This window comes from Neltuma alba, unplaced genomic scaffold, assembly GCF_004799145.2.
Source record: "Neltuma alba isolate B1F8T4 unplaced genomic scaffold, ASM479914v2 tig00010549_pilon, whole genome shotgun sequence".
NCBI lineage: Eukaryota > Viridiplantae > Streptophyta > Magnoliopsida > Fabales > Fabaceae > Neltuma > Neltuma alba.
Window position 1 is genome coordinate 309,845 of NW_021635416.1, and position 16,748 is coordinate 326,592.

Below are 16,748 nucleotides of genomic sequence, written 5' to 3' on the forward strand. Positions count from 1 at the left end.
AATTTCCGTCTCAATTAATTATTATTTAAATTAAATTAAACCCAAAAAGGAGGAGGCAGGAAAAGGAAAAGGCACCCTGTGTTCTCGCTTTAATCAATTTGTGCGTGTGTAACACTGATGGATTCGTAGTGAAATGAATTTGCCTGAATCCATCGAGCTCAATTCCCAAGACTTGCCCTTTAACTTTGGCATCCTCAAGAATAAAAAGAAAGCGTCCATGACTAAGAAGTAGACTTGCGGTGTAACAGTGTGCGTGCTGGAAGCATATTAAACAATTCTCCCTGTGTTTGTGGTGGGGTTTCTAGGGTTTTGTCCTTGCTCTTCTGGGGTTTTGAGACCAAATATATTGCTGGGATCCAATAAAGGAAAATCTTGCTAGCAGAGGATGAAGGGGAAGGGGAGCTCTTGGGTAGCTTCAGGGCCGTGAAATTCATGCCAATGCTGGTTTTGATGTTTTAATTCAGTGGCAAAAGGTTATTTAGTTGTTTGATTACTTTGATTTATTTGTAACTCAAAAATCCTGAGATCTCGCTTCGACTGTTGCCTCTTTCCTGCTGATAACACTTGATTGGTTTTCGTGTCGCCAAGATCGGCATTGATTTCGTGGTATGGTAATGGTAGTTTATTATTACTCTAAACATCAGCAAAAATGCAATTCGCAAAGCTCGACGACTCTCCTATGTTTCGCAAGCAGGTCACTCACTCTCTCCTTCAAATTCTCTTTCAAAATTGGATCCATTGTCTTATTTTGGACGATTACACTAGCTTACAACTTGATCCAGCTATTTCCATGGCATTTTGAATGCGCTATGGAACTTATTTGTATGCTCTTAAGAGTGTAAAATGCTATTCCTGTCCAATCTTGTCCTTGTTTTTTAACTGTACACACTGAATTTACCTCTCTGGTACCTCACACACCCTTATCTATAATTGTATGTGGTTTTGATACTAAAAACATCTCAAATTTTGTAACACGATGCAAATAGTGCTGCTCGAGGCAAATATTTCTGCGTGGTTCATACCAATAACTTCTTGCTTGTTCGTTTCTTGAACAACTCAACAATTTATTATCTCCTGCTACGGTAAATCATGTCGGTAACCCGGTTTCAATCATTCCATTTCTCTCCAACAAAATGCTAATCCTACTATTATGTAGATCTTCTAGGCCCTTGAACATTTCGATACATTGCGGAGATTGTGTAAAGTATTTAATTTTGAATCTGGATCCACAGTCAGCGTAGAGAATCCTACACTGTCACTAAAACCATAGATACAACCTACTTAAAAATCTGTTTAAAACGCTCATTAAAAGTGAGTTCTCTTGGTTTTTTTTTTTTCCCCTTCTTTCCTTTACTGCAATTAAGTTCTTTTAGAATATATTTGACATATTTTTGATTGGATGAATAACTAGAAATCCCTGTACTTGTATGCATTTTTGTGACTAGTGTCGCTTCCTTAGGATATTAGTAGTTGGTTTTCATGACTAGCACTTTTGTCCTTTGAATTTATTTTTGAGTGATTTTCTGCTGTCCAGTGCAATAATTTTGTTCTTTATAGCACTTTGCATTGCATTTTTATCATCACACAGTTCCCTTCGATGTTTGTCTTGGAAGTTCTTACAATATGCTCACTTCACTTTATCATCAGATTGATAGGTTGTTTCTTAATTGACCTGATGTGTGCTAATGTGCGGTAGTATTGTAAAACAGATACAATGCCTGGAGGAGAGTTCAGAATCTTTGAGAGAGAGAAGTTTGAAATTTTACAAAGGGTGCAGAAAATACACGTATGTTGTCATTTTTATTTTGTTGTTACTAATGGCTTCTGATTATAACCATGAACCGTCATAAGATCTTGAGCTTCTTTCTGTGAAAACATCTTTAAAAAAAAAAAAAAAGAAGTAAATTTGCTGTCCACACTTTCTGTAGGAAATCCCCTTACCTTGGCTCTGGATTGGCTGGAACTCTGTTTATGCCTTACATTATGATATAGCTATTACTATATATTTTGGTGACGGGAGAAAGAAGAAATTCAATGATGTAAAATGTTTTAACCTTAACTGAAGGCCTAAAAGACAGCACAGCAAGAGCAGAGAAGCTCGTGCACTATAAAGCCTTCAAAGAGAAACTCCTTTGCCGTGTTCTTGCAAAGAGTACCAAAGAGGGGCTTCGAAATAGGCCCCTTCCCTTTTAGCCAAAGACTTGAAAGAAGAGCATAGACACAGCCATAACCCCCCCCCCCCAAAAAAAAACAAAAAACAAAAAACAAAAAAACGCTGTTGCCAAAGTCTATAAAATTTATAAAGAGGGACCGCTTCCAGTTCTTACAAGGCACCCAAGATTTGCGGATTTCTCGACAGTAATACCACGCATAAATGACTGCTAGCTAGTGTAAAAATAAATGGAGAGCTGTTTTCAAGTGAGAGGCAGGCATTATGCAAAATTTTCCCTGCAAAAGATCTAGGGACTAATATCTTTAGCACTGCTCCTCTTAACTTTAGTTTGGTTCCCGTCCTTTCAAAATTATGTTCTTCCTATCTGCTCGTTCCTTTACTTTCAAAATAATGGAGAGAATGTGATATAGTAGAGATGTGATACCAAAGTAACATGAAGACTTACCTGGTTATTATTATTACTATTTTTGTTTTTCCAAAAAGGAAAATTTTAGTGTATATATATATATATATATCAATTTGGAAGTTATTTGATATAGTCAATTCTTACTACATGGTATTGCTCTTGGTGCACACTCTAATTGCTTTTGCCTTTCTAGTGAAGGACTTGGGGAGGCATATGATGGTGACATTGCATTTGCAAGTGCTTTGGAAACTTTTGGTGGAGGCCATAATGATCCCATCAGTGTTGCTTTTGGAGGTATGCCTAGATGTTGAAAAATTTCTTTTGTGGCCATATGAGAAAGCACATATGCATTATCCTGAGGGTTTTACTGCTCCTTCTTTTGTGGTCATATGAAAGCACTTAGTGTTATCCTGGTGGTTTTACTGCTCTCTTCTTCTCTCACAGTTTTTGTTTGCCCCAGCTAAAACATAAATGGCAAGTAAATTATTAAGCAATTTTGCTGAGTTACCCTTTTGCTATAGCAATTTAAATTCTCCTTCACATAATTTCTTGCTTATTATTCTGTAATTTAAGGTTATTGGTCTTAAAGAGTAAAGGCAATTTAATATTCATGATCTCATTTTTATCCTGCATGGCATTCTTTACTCCAAACAGTAGCAAAATGATTTCTGATTTCACTGATTGAGTATCTTTTAACACTGATAGGTCCTGTTATGACCAAATTCACTATAGCCTTGAGAGAAATTGGGACATACAAAGAAGTCCTTCGTTCACAGGTATAAAATCATGATGTAAATGGTTTTTCAGTTGAGGTTGTGTAATTACTACCTGTACCATTTGATTAGGAAGAGGGACTAGAGTTACTGCTATAGGTCTGAGAATTATTTCTGGAAGCTATCTCCTACAATCACTTTTAGCAGTTAACCATCTGGAAGAATTGTTCTAGCCTTCTTCTTTATGCCTCTTATCTTTATGGCTCAGAATCTTTTTTTGCTTGTTTTGTGGTTCAACAAAGTTTGCTATGCTTTTGACACAGACTACTTTCTTCCTCAGGTTGAACATATGCTAAATGACAGATTACTCCAATTTGTTAATATCGATTTGCATGAAGTCAAGGTATTTTCTCCTCATAATATGTTCTTTTTATGATACACCCTATCCTTACTGGTTATTGGCTGAACATTGGCAACTCCATCTTCATGACTTGTTATGGGAGTAGCTTTATTTTCAATATCTACTTTTTCTTGTGAGGCTTTTCTTCAATTGTTTATTGGTTGAGAGTGGTTGAGGTGGAGCAAGAGTTCTTGGCCTTGAAACAAATGGCGTCCTTGGTGAAAGTTATATATTATTTCCTATTTTGGAATCAGAATTAAGATATGTGGAGCTTACACCCAAGCAAGCATAGGAAACCCACCCTTGAAATCTGGCCTGTAAGGGGGAAGCATTACAGCACTTAAATGCCTCGGTAAGTACTTGTGGCTGTCATATATTGAACTCCACACGCATTGCTCTTGAAGAATCTACCTCCTTGAGAGCTACACCTTGCAAAAATCACTTCAGCCACTAGGTTGTGCACTCTATAGTTAACCCTTTACATGACATTTAGCTTTGATGGCAATTGATAGAGACTTATGGAAGCATGAAGGACCCACTCTTAAAAATCAGATTGTGAGGAGAAGAACCATATCTGATACGTTGTAGTAGGACAAATAGTGTAATCACAGCCAATTGTAGTGGGGGTTTGTAACTATTTTGGTTAGGAAGTTGAAACAGAATAAGGGATTGCTAGCAAGATACAATAACCCACACATGTATTCAATGCTAACAATTGGATAGAGAAATTACTTCAGTTCTCTACTCCTCTTTGTCTCTCTTGTGCTACTCTATGCCAATTTGGTATCAAAGCCCTTTCCAGCCTTGTGGCGTTAGAGAAGTGAGCACACCACAAGCTTAGTGACAGCAAACAATGGCTTGGCGCTATTGCTGGCTATCAATGGCCACCATCATGCTGACAGCTCATCCAATACTCTAAATCAACATCGACAATTCCCCCAGTTTAGCACTTATGGGCCTCTGCGCAACTTGTGCTCCACCAATAAAGCATAGTTGAGTAGAGTTCCCTAAGTTTGATGGCATCAACTTTGGGTGTGGGCATATGGATGCTGTTAATTCTTTGCCATTGACGAAACACCCCAAGAACATTGCATTTGTCTTCTGAGTATTCATTTGTTGAAGAAGGCTCTCAAGTGGCACTTTAATTTCATGAGAAAGCGATGTGAAATTGACATCTGTGGGATGAATACTTTTGTGAAATGGAGGCTTTATTTTAAAGGTTCGCTATATCAATGCGATGGTAAATCAAGAAGTTGAATATGATTGGCATTGTTGATTACTACATCAAAAAATTTGACGACCTGTTAACCAAAGTGGATTCCTTGGTGGCTTACGCCTTAACATTCAATTACTTGTGAATGCATTTGAACCATCCACTTTAGCAAGCATGATGTAGATAGCCCGAGTCCAAACACGTGTCAGTCTAAGCATCACACCATCAACATCGATAATAGGGGCATTGATGGCCAAAACTTCAAACCTCTATTTTTTTTAAGGATTATTCCTTTTGGGGGGAGAGGGGATTGGCTCAATGGCGTCCTCACCTTCTACTGAGAAGCCAATGATGACTTTGAGTAAGAAAGAAATGGTTGAGTGAAGAAAGAAGGGCTTGTGCTACTAATGCAATGAAAAATACGCAAGTGGTAACAAATGCCAAGAGTCGCAAGTTATGATGCTCATGAAACCAGAACACATGGATGAGGATTTCCTTGATGCATTTGACATGTTAAGAGTCTCTATTGGAAGAACACAAAAATAGTGGATGCACTATGGGAGGACCTTCCCTTCATCGGGTAGTTACATGATTCCTTTTCTACCATCTTACCTCCTCACTTTATCCTCGTGACCAAGGATTTCTTTTGGGATGTGTTTGATACGTGGCTGGAGGAGTAGTATAATTACACAGCCAATTGTAGCGAGTGTTCATAATCACTTCGGTTTGGAAGTCAAGATAGAGTAAGGGCTTGCTAGGAAGATACAGATACTTACATGTGTATTCAATTCTGACGGTTGAATAAAGAAATTAATTCAGTTCCCTACTCTCTCTCCTTTCCTCTCCACTCTGTACCAATATCATTTAAATACGCAATAATAACTTGTGCTTACTCAATGGGAGGCTCTGCCATAGCATGGATGGAGACCTAAGCAAGCATGGGGAACCCACTCTTTGTCTCTACAATTGAAGCTTATCTAATTTTTTTTATTCTTGGGTCTCTCTGTCCAATAGCAAAAAATACTTCTCAATTGTCCCCAAGCTCATCAGAGGCAGTAGGAAAGGGAAAAACCTGTCAACTGCATCACTTTATTTTTATTTTTCTTCATTCATTTCCTTCCTTTGTCCTTACAAGGGTCACTCCCTGAACATTACAGCACAATATTACATAAGCTTCTATATATCTCCCTCCATCAACTGTGGAATGAAGTCAGCATTTCTCGTTTAAGATGTTTTAATATATATTACAATAATTATTCACGATCATTTTTCATTCCCTTTTATAATGAACTGCACAAACAACTAACAAGTTTGACATTACTAGGCTAATTTAGGTTTTAAAGATGAGTTAAAAGTGGTTACTTATGCTTTATTTCATGATGTTAGTCATTTTGCATTTGTAGTTTCTCATCTGTGGTAATCACCCTTTGTGCAGGAGGCACGCAAGCGTTTTGACAAAGCCAGTCTTATTTATGATCAAGTACATATCTGATCCTTAATTTCTTTTAATTTCTAGATCATTATACTCTATTCAAATAGAAATTAATTAATGGATGTATGAACTTGACTATTTTCTTGAAAATCAAGATAAATCAAATTCCTTGTTTATACCACGAGGAAAAGATAAGGAATTTTTTGTCAACATTTATTGTTCAAATTTCATTCTTATCTTATGATTGCATGGCTGGTTTACCTCTTAAATGTTAAAATACGCCTAGAGCAAATTTCTCATTTGATCAATGAAGATCATTTGTATGGTTTACAAAGACAATTTATGTATAATTTGTAACAGACTAAATTTTGAAGTTCATAACTGCAGGCTCGTGAAAAGTTCCTGTCTTTAAGAAAAGGCACAAAAACAGATGTAGCTACTGCTCTTGAAGAGGTAAGCATTTGTTTGTCTTATAAATAGGGTATCCTTTTTTATTTGTATATTATACATCTTTAAAACACATGGGATGTATTTCAGGAGCTTCATAATGCAAGATCCACATTTGAGCAAGCTCGATTTAATTTGGTCAGTAATTTTTTATCAGTTGACAGTTCCATATAGTTAATTACTGCTACAATGACCTTTCCCGCTCTCCACAAATAAACTTGAAATCTCTGTTCAGGTTACAGCTTTGTCAGCTGTTGAAGCCAAGAAGAGATTTGAATTTTTGGAAGCAGTCAGTGGGACCATGGATGCACATCTTCGCTACTTCAAACAGGTAAATCATATTATTTTCAAATGTTCACATTTATTTTCACAGCATGCTTATGTGTAACTTCTCTCACATGTAGGGTTACGAGTTATTGCACCAAATGGAGCCATATATTAACCAGGTTCAGTATAATTTTTATCTTTAAACAAGAGCATATATGTATATATATATATATATATTTTTTTTTTTTTTTCACTGATGAGATTATTGTTAGTGTCATGGAATCCAAGTAGCCAATCCCACCTAGTGGGATAAGGCTTCTCTTTGATGGGACTATTGTTAACTGCCAAATAATGGGTGGTTATCTCTTGCAATTAAAATGATTTACATGAGACATCTTCTGCAGGTCCTGACATATGCTCAGCAGTCAAGAGAGAGATCCAACTATGAGCAAGCAGCTCTAAATGAAAGAATGCAAGAGTACAAAAGGCAGGTTGATCGTGAGAGTAGGTGGTCCTCAAATGGTTCTAATGGGTCTCCTAATGGAGATGGTATACAAGCCATTGGTAGAAGCTCACATAAAATGATAGAGGCAGTTATGCAATCTGCTGCCAAGGGAAAGGTTGAAAAGAGGCCTGGAAATTTTTGCTCAGAAAGATAATCCTTTACCCCACAATGGTTAAATTTTTTATATATCTTTAATTTTCTTATCTTTACATCATGTTAGGTTCAAACAATTCGACAAGGTTATCTTTCAAAGCGGTCTTCAAACTTAAGGGGTGACTGGAAAAGGAGGTTTTTTGTTCTTGACAGTCGGGGAATGTTGTATTACTATCGTAAGCAGTGCAGCAAATCTGTAAGCAATCTGTAGAGAAAATAAAGTTGGTTTACAAATAATTGTAGTTAATATGCTCCTTCATGTCAAAGTCGCCTTTACATTATTGTGGTTTGTTTATTTTTGGTAGGGGTCTAGCAGTCAACATTCTGGTCAGAGGAATAGTTCTGAGCTTGGTTCTGGGCTCCTGAGCCGATGGCTGTCTTCTCATCATCATCATCATCATGGTGGTGGTGTGCATGATGAAAAATCTGTTGCTCATCACACAGTGAATCTGCTTACGTCTACAATCAAAGTTGATGCTGACCAATCAGACCTGAGGTTTTGCTTCAGAATCATTTCGCCAACAAAGAACTACACTTTGCAGGTTATTTGATATGGTTTTTAGGATTTTTTATTTATGATAATAGCGAGGAACAAAAAACCGGGCTGGACATTAAACTGGTTGAGGTAATGGTTCAAGGGTCAGTGGGTCAGAATGAAGTTCAACTGGGATCAAATCGATCATATTAAAATTATATAATTTAATTAAAAATAACAAAATACAACAACAATAATAATCACTAATAACAAAATGTAAGAAAATACAACAATAGTTTGATTGTAATAATAACAAAGTATAACAATATTGAGAATGTTGATATTTATGATTCCTCGATGAGGAAAATTAATAATCATTCATACCAAAATCATTATTCATTTAAGTCCATAATGACTGAGATATTAGGAACTGAAAGAGAAAAAATGGAATAATTATCCAATCCAGTTCATCAACTATCCACACCGGATTTTACCGGTTTCACCGGTTCACCTCACGGTTTGACTGGTTTGCCACTGGTTCTATTTGTGTCCCGTTCAGTTCTTAAACCAAATCGGCTCTTGCCCGGTTCACCAGTTTTTTGGTTGAACCGGCTGGTTCGGTTCAGTTTGTTGATTGTGGTTCATATCTTAGTTTGATTCCTCAATTGTACTTAATTATGTTTGTCAGTGCAGGCAGAGAGTGCATTGGACCAAATGGATTGGATTGAAAAGATCACTGGTGTTATTGCTTCATTGCTGAGTTCTCAGATTCCTGAAAGGGTACATCTCGAAGCTTATGCTGACTCTGTAGATATATACTTTCATCATTTTTATTAATGTTATCCAATTTTATCAGTGTCTCCCTGCTAGTCCTATGGGAAGTGGTCATAATAGGTCTGCCAGTGAGAGTAGTTCTTTTGAAAGTTCAGATTTTGATCACTCTGCTGTGGAAGAATATAAATCGGACAGAGGTCTTGCTTCTGCACATATGGAACGCCCCTCAAGAAGCTTGCAGCAGCAGCAACGACCATGTATAAAAAATGAGAAGCCAATTGATGTTTTGCGACGAGTTTGTGGAAATGATATATGTGCTGATTGTGGGGCGCCTGAACCTGATTGGGCATCATTAAATCTTGGTGTTCTTGTTTGCATTGAGTGTTCTGGTGTTCACCGAAATCTTGGTGTACACATATCAAAGGTAAGCATCACTGCTAGTACTAACCATTTGTCTATTTCAATATATCAAGTTTGGTTGAATTCTCTATATTTCGGTAAACTGGTTTAGGAATGTTTGTGAATGGGCATATTATAAAAGTTGGGAAAGGAATTAGAATGAAGTATGGTAATTTCTTGATGACGGAATTTTTTGACACAAGGGTGGCAAGTTTCAGCAATCCAAATCTATGTTTTTGCATAATTCCTTTTACTTCTAAAGTGTTTCCTATTCTTTATGCAAACAACGAATTTATGGAATAACATTCTATGTACTTAAAAAAATTGCATTACATCCTTAAAATATTGTTGCAGAACATTCCTCAATCCTCAAGTGGATATTTAGTTTGATAAAGTTGATCACCTTCACAAAATACCTCAAGCCGTTGTTAGCTTTTAATCAAGTTTGGGAGTGGGGGCCATTTCACAATAGCAAATAATTGGCTCTTATTGGTAGAAGATAATGTTGATGACTCTGTATTAATTGTTGAGTGTGCTGTTCGATTGATGTGAATAGATGAAGATTTCTATTGGGTGATTGTGAACCCTTTTTGCGAAAAAAGAAGCTTTTGAATGGACAATTGTTGGAATGCCTCCCTGTATATTGGTAATTTGGAGAACCATTATTATCCAGTGTGCTTACTGCTGCCTCGCAGCAATCTATACATATGCCTACTTGAATTCCATTTCTCTTCCATATTAATTATTTGCATCTCGATCTTGAATTTTATACCCCTCTTTTATGACAATGTCATGTCTTTTGTTAAGAGATATAACATTTTTGAAAATTCTTAAAGGCTTAGAAAAACATTGCCCTCTAAAAGCAGCGTTAAGAATTTAGTAAAGTTTTGTAAGTTGAGGAATTATTTGTTTGTAATGAGCTCAAATTAGAGGGTACAAGCGTTCTTGTGTGGTTATATTATTAGGATGGAGGTTAAGAGTTTGTTGGATATATTTTGTTTTTGTCCATTCAACTTTTGCTCTACCTTGTTTTCCAAGATGTTCTGCAGGAAGGATTTATTTATCGGGATTGTTTATTTACTTTGCATAGATTGTTCATCCAGCTTCCTCTTCTGAATTTTCCTGCAGGTTAGGTCTCTAACATTGGATGTTAAAGTGTGGGAACCTTCTGTGATAAGTTTGTTTCAATCACTTGGGAATACTTTTGCCAACTCAGTCTGGGAGGAATTGTTGCATTCAAGAAGTGCCTTTCAGATTGATCTTGTCCCCACAGGGTAGAGAATCTGCATTGGCATATCTGTTCTTTAATCCAATTTTGATTATTCTTGATCAAGTCTTGCTTATATTTTCCTTTTCTCTTGAAGCTTAAGTAAGTCCGACAAACCACAGGTTCTCTTCATCAGCAAACCTTGTCAGTCTGATTCTTTATCTGTGAAGGAAAAGTTCATCCATGCAAAGGTATTCGTACAATGTGTCGATTCTCCTGACTGGATCTTGTATTTCAAGCACTTACTGACAGAGGAAGGGGAACTTGAGGTGCTTTAAGACACTACAACAGTACACCTCTAAACAGAAACTTAACAATGATGTGGGGTTCAAGGGAATATGGGATACGATGATGGATTAAGTTTTTGTAATTACACTAAGATAATGCCATTCCAACAGATCAGTATGGCACTTGAATCTTAAGTTGAATAAAGAAAACCCAGGCTTCACACAAAAGAGATGCATCGCATTTTTTATGTCCAGGGTTTCTAGCTTTTCAACAGCTACTAATCATAATAAATTTTTATGGGATGGGGTATTTCTTAAAATTTCTTAAAATTCTTTTGATGGTGGGCACAGTAACATTAGTAGGTATTTGTCTTGGTTATTATTTAGTTCCCTGCTAACTTCTAATGGCCAACATTTTGACGGCCTCAAAACTAATTTTTCCCTGATTGCAGTACGCAGAGAAGCTTTTTGCTCACAAGTCAAAAGACAATCAATATCGTCTCTTGGTGGCACAACAGATTTGGGAAGCTGTTCGTTCTAATGACAAAAAAGCTGTGTACCGCTACATTGTTAATTATGAAGTTGATGTTAATGCTGTTTATGAGCAAACATGCAGCTCTTCTTTAACCCTTGCCAGAGTGATGCTATTACAAGAGCAGACAGGCCGTGATCACAACTCTAGTTTAGTAGGGAACTCATTCGATTGGTCCTCTACTTGTCCCCTGAATATGGTGGGAGCAAAAGACGATCAGACGATGAATGATCTTGATGGGTGTACCCTACTTCACCTTGCTTGTGAAACAGCTGACATTGGCATGCTGGAGCTTCTTCTTCAGTATGGTGCAAATATTAATGCCACTGACATGAGAGGCCAAACACCTCTCCACCGCTGCATTCTCAAAGGAAGATCTACATTGGCAAGATTACTTCTCTCAAGGTGATTTATATATACACACTTGTATAATGGTTTAATTAGTTCGTACAATATATCTACAGCTCATTTAGGTTAAAGTTACCCTGAGATCTTTGAAAGACAGTTTTTAAAATTCGTAGAATACTTTTTATTGAGCCGATGCTATTGGAATGCCCCACTGAAATAATTAAATAACGCAGGGGAGCTGAACCTCAAGTTGCTGATGAAGAGGGAAGAACCCCCCTTGACCTTGCTGTACGGTCAAACTTTGATGACAATGAAGTGCTTGCTTTATTATCTGATTCAAATGGATAAGGCTATTCAGTAAATAAAGGAGCACTGAAGTTCCAAGTAGTTTAAGATATGAAACATTGGGTTTTTGTAAATTATTGTATGTGATAAACGGGAGAAGGTGTTGTTTTTTAAGGTGGTGTCACTAGTATTGAAGGCTTGAGAGAGTGTGGCAGGTTGAGATGCCCATCCCTTGGGTCATATTATGCGATTGTTGGTCCTCGGAGTTGTAATCCAAAAATGTGACCACATTGGTCTAAGTTTAAAGAGCACCTTAGTACTAATAGCATATCATGGAGGCCGAGCTCTCTAGTCTGTGTAAACTGTAATATGATATGATGCTTTTGTATTCCTGTTTTCTTTTGCTTCCTTTTTGGTGAAGCAGCCGTGCGGTCTTGGGGGTTTATGTATGTGTACATTGGCTTATTTTAGAGGTGGTGTTTGTGGCTGTGAGGGGGCAACTGGTTTTCTTCTCCCTATTTTTGTGTTTATTATTTCTACGATGTAATCTTTTAAGCGTTAAATTATTATTTTAGGATGTGTTAGGTAGTAAACTGCATTTCTCACCATAAAAATCATCTTAAAATTCTTTTTATGATTTATAATTCATCTGGTAAATGTTTGTAAACAATCATTAAAATGTCATGAGAAATTAATTAATAATGATTTTAATAATTATAATAAATTCATGTTGATTAATTGTAAGCCATTTAAAATGAAGTGTGAAAAGCTTGGTAAAGTACATTGTAATCTGATAATTTTTTTTCAATTAATGAATGGGGGGAGAGAAGATTCATCAGGTATTCTCTACTTTATTGACGTGTATTTAAAGTACTCTGACAGGGTTTTCCAAGTGATAGACTAACAGTCTACGGGCTTGTTTGGAATGCTAAAAGCACACAGGAAAGCGTGAAATTAAAGTTTGTAGCTTATTGCAGTTCAGAAGATCGTTTGGATTGAGTTTCGTTTCTAACTAACTTATAAAAGAAAGTAACTTTTCTAACTGACTTATCCAACACAATCTGAATCAATTTTTCTAACTAACTTATGAAAAAATTGTGTAAAGTTTACGATCTAATTAGTTATGTGGTTCTATTTACTTTAATTAGAGACCAAGTAAATTTTAATTTATATTCATGTTTGTTTATTATGTATATTTAATTAATTATCTACAATATATTTTCAAATTTTTCTCCGTAACAAATATTTTTATTTTATAATTTTACAAATAAACTATTTATATTTTATCATAATAATTTTACGTGTTTCTTTAAATTATTATCACATTAAAAATATAATATTTCAAACACTATTCTATATCTTTTTCAATCATTTTACAATTAAACTAACTTTTTTATTAATCATCCAAACAACTTTTGATTTTTTCAACTGACTTTTTAAAAACATCTATCCAAACATAAATAGCATTACACTAACTAACTTTTACTCTAATTTCAATTACAAAAATCAATGGGGTTAGAAGTCAGTTTTGTCCAACGCCAATCCAAACATAACTTCCTAAGATGAAGAGAGGAAAAGAAGATTGAAAAAGCACGTCACATTGATTTAAAGAAAATAATAAAGAAATAGGCCACTTTACTAATCTCCGCGATGAGATGACGCACAGTTAAACATACTCAAATTCTTAATTTAACGCTCAAGATTTGTTTGCTGCTAGCGGACGGTCAATTTCCTCTCTGATTTCCTCTTCTCACGGGTTTCGATGTTTCGCTTTCGGGTGTGGACCCCACTTAGTACTGGACTACTGGCTACTCAGAAAGGCGGGAACCCAGTTTTGTCGCTGGGGTACGGTATATCTCCTCCTTCTACCCTCAGATGTGAGAGAGAGAGACGCTTTGAGCAATAGCGAATGACAATAGCAAGTAAGAACACACCTGCCTAGTGCGCGTGTGCCCTCTTCTCCTTCGTCTATCCACTCCTTTCTTTGCTCAGTGAAAGGAAGTTCATCCTCTTTCGCTCCTGTTTTTGGTTTGTCTGCTTCTCTTTTAAGTAATATATTATTTTAAGGACGGGAGAGTCTTCGTAGTTGTTTTGGAAGAAAAGGACTCGCCTCATCATGTCGAACGTTTTCTTTCAGGAGCTCATTTTTCTTTTCTGGAGCCAAGATAATAAATGGGTCTTTGGTTCTTCTGCTAGTTGCTAATTTGTTTATTTATTCTTTTTCTTTTACAGATTCATATTCTTGTTCAGATTCGTCGGAAGGAACAAATGATTTACAAGTAAGATAAATTATGGGATTCGATGAAAAATGAATGTGATTCTTTGCAGCTTCCTCGTGACGATATTGAGCTGAAAAGATGCGCTTTTTAACGGATCCGTTTCTCTTATAACCTCTCCTATGAGACTTATTTCCTGCCATATTGCTCCAAAGTTTGAGCGAGTTAGAGCTGCATGCGGATGTTATCAGCATAAAAATTTGATCTTGGTGGCTCGTTGAGTCTGCTTCCGTGTGTCAACTAGTCATGGGGACAGAGTTTGCAGATGGGTTAGGCAACTAGAAAATGCCATGCTTTCTCTTCCTGCATAGCATCTAAGATTTGTGGCTCTATACCTGCTTCAATGGCTTCCGAAAGATACAGTTCCTCATATTATACAAAGCAGTTTTTTACTTTACTCTTGTTGTTCGTATTTAGCTTCCAGCACAATACTGTTGAGTGCCAGGGAAGGTTGAATGAGCAGAACTATTCAGAATCAGGGATTGCGTATCCATCAAGCCCTTCACAAGACAGGGAAGACTTCCGCAAAATTATCGTAAGCATTGTTCTAGGAGGAGTCACTGGATTTGTTGGCTCCGTTTTGTTTGCTCTTATAGTTCGTTGCTTTGTTCAGTATTTGAATCGAACCCCAATACTCAAGGGTCCTGTCATATTTTCCCCGAAAATTTCTCCCAAGACACTCCAATCAGCTTTGGCAAAAGAAAACCATTTACTCGGTTCAAGCCTAAACGGCAGATGTTACAGAACGGTGCTTGACAATGGGCTCACAATTGCAGTCAAGAGTTTAACGACATTTGAAAGCGGTTCACCAGAGATTAGGAAAAAAAGGGTTAAAAGAGAAATACAGAAGGAGCTGGAAGTGCTTGCTAGTCTAAGACATCGGAATTTGATGAGCTTACGGGCCTATGTTCGGGAACCTGACAGTTTTTCCTTGATTTATGATTATGTAGCAAAGGGAAGCCTTGCTGATGCAATGAACAGGGCTAAGGAAAGTGAGTTGCCGCTTGATTGGGATGTTAGGCTGAGGATTGCTATTGGGGTGGTTAAGGGGCTTCAGTATCTTCATTCTTCTTGTGTTCCTCAGATTCTGCACTACAACCTCAAACCCACCAATGTAATGTTGGATTCTGAGTTTGAACCTAGGTTGTCTGATTATGGATTGATTAAGCTTCTACCCAACTTGAATAGAGCCACATCTCCCTACACTCCCCCCGAGTGCTTCCATAATTGCAGGTGCGAAAATCACTATGATTTGAATTTATTATTGCTGATCAGTTTTGCTGCTAGGGTAATCTGTCCTGCTTTATTCCCCAAGGGAAGGCAGGAGGCTGATCATTGTGCATACGTGAATGCTCTTGTTTAAATTTTTCCTCTTGACATTAGTGTTCTTATTGTTATCTTCTGTCCAATTGTAATTTCATTGATGATTATTCCAATGCTATGCAGTAAATACTTACGGATATTAATGTAACATTTTACAACTAATGTTACTGTTGTTATTTATTTGAAAGACATGCATAATCAACACAGTTCAAGTTTTATTATTTGTCCACAAGTTTTGCTTGTCACATGGTAACAAAAGACTTAGGTAAAGTTGTATGGAAGAATAAATAGAAATTAAAGGTGGATTGTCAATGGAAGTATCCTGTTGTTGTTCTTTTGTGATGTAGTTGGATGCACATGTGTATGCGTGTGAAGTTGATACTGATTTGTTTTATGTATTTCAGCAGGTACAGTGACAAAAGTGACATATTCAGTTTTGGGATGATCTTGTGTGTATTATTAACGGGAAGGGACCCAGGAGATGGATTCTTTGAAGAAGCAGAGGACGGAGGGAGCATGGGATGTTGGCTAAGGCAGCTGCAGCAAGCAGGAGATGCCAAGGAAGCGCTGGATAAGAGCATAATCGCTAGAGAAGGGGATGAAGACGATATGCTTATGGCCGTTAGGGTAGCCGCGGCGTGCCTCTCAGATTTGCCTGCAGATAGGCCTTCCAGTGATGAGCTTGTTCACATGCTAACGCAGCTTCACAGTTTTTAATTCTTCACTCACTAAAATAGCCAAATATGATAGGGTAGGACGATCGGAATTGAGTTAAAACAAATAGGCGTCTCTCCTCTCTCCCTGCTCCCCTTTTTTTTTTTCCTGGTTTTTGTTTTTGCTGATGACGAAATCAATCATCCATTGTGGTGTAACCGATCGATTTGGGGTTATCTTGTTTACTTGTGTTGAATTTCGGATTTATTTCATGGGCTGAAGTATTTAGGGAGAATTATAATGAGATTCTAAAACAGAAAAATAATTACAAAATAAGTCTAAGAAATTATTATTTTTTTCTCGTCCAGTTATCATTACAAATTGTTTAAGTTGTTATTAAGATTTTTTTATTAATTATTTTTATTCTTTGGGATTCTATTGTAATTCTCCTAATATTTATGAGCCTATTTGGCTTATTT

The 16,748-nt window shown here is 36.8% G+C and overlaps 2 protein-coding genes across 5 annotated transcripts; both read left to right on the forward strand.

Moving 5' to 3' along the window:
• Positions 1-81: 81 nt before the first annotated feature.
• On the forward strand, positions 82-12,484 carry LOC114756939 (ADP-ribosylation factor GTPase-activating protein AGD3). Of its 2 annotated transcripts, XM_028945911.1 has the most exons (20): positions 82-473; positions 589-694; positions 1,710-1,786; positions 2,773-2,873; positions 3,285-3,355; positions 3,633-3,695; positions 6,341-6,385; positions 6,725-6,790; positions 6,875-6,922; positions 7,020-7,115; positions 7,189-7,230; positions 7,456-7,671; positions 7,777-7,905; positions 8,015-8,251; positions 8,878-8,964; positions 9,041-9,382; positions 10,486-10,631; positions 10,722-10,815; positions 11,304-11,788; positions 11,965-12,102. In XM_028945911.1, the coding sequence occupies exons 2-20, from the start codon at positions 650-652 to the stop codon at positions 12,077-12,079; spliced, it is 2,505 nt and encodes an 834-aa protein (XP_028801744.1). In that variant the 5' UTR covers positions 82-473; positions 589-649; the 3' UTR covers positions 12,080-12,102. The 2 variants fall into 2 exon arrangements, with proteins under 2 accessions (XP_028801744.1, XP_028801745.1); XM_028945912.1 differs by having other exon boundaries at positions 82-694; positions 11,965-12,484.
• On the forward strand, positions 9,550-16,534 carry LOC114756940 (inactive leucine-rich repeat receptor-like protein kinase CORYNE). Of its 3 annotated transcripts, none has more exons than XM_028945914.1 (3): positions 9,550-9,561; positions 14,549-15,525; positions 16,020-16,534. In XM_028945914.1, the coding sequence occupies exons 2-3, from the start codon at positions 14,636-14,638 to the stop codon at positions 16,330-16,332; spliced, it is 1,203 nt and encodes a 400-aa protein (XP_028801747.1). In that variant the 5' UTR covers positions 9,550-9,561; positions 14,549-14,635; the 3' UTR covers positions 16,333-16,534. The 3 variants fall into 3 exon arrangements, with proteins under 3 accessions (XP_028801747.1, XP_028801746.1, XP_028801748.1); XM_028945913.1 differs by lacking the exon at positions 9,550-9,561 and adding an exon at positions 13,949-14,044 and having other exon boundaries at positions 14,249-15,525; XM_028945915.1 differs by lacking the exon at positions 9,550-9,561 and adding an exon at positions 13,949-14,044 and having other exon boundaries at positions 14,249-15,525; positions 16,023-16,534.
• The last annotated feature ends 214 nt before the right edge of the window (positions 16,535-16,748 follow it).

Excerpts from the sequence above, each read along its gene's own strand:
- LOC114756939 (XM_028945912.1), top strand. The coding sequence starts at position 650 with ATGCAATTCGCAAAGCTCGACGACTCTCCTATGTTTCGCAAGCAG. Across the intron at positions 3,356-3,632 it reads AAGAAGTCCTTCGTTCACAG|GTTGAACATATGCTAAATGA; the intron begins GTATAAAATCAT and ends TTTCTTCCTCAG. Across the intron at positions 8,252-8,877 it reads CAAAGAACTACACTTTGCAG|GCAGAGAGTGCATTGGACCA; the intron begins GTTATTTGATAT and ends TTGTCAGTGCAG.
- LOC114756940 (XM_028945914.1), top strand. The coding sequence starts at position 14,636 with ATGGCTTCCGAAAGATACAGTTCCTCATATTATACAAAGCAGTTTTTT. Across the intron at positions 15,526-16,019 it reads GAGTGCTTCCATAATTGCAG|CAGGTACAGTGACAAAAGTG; the intron begins GTGCGAAAATCA and ends TATGTATTTCAG.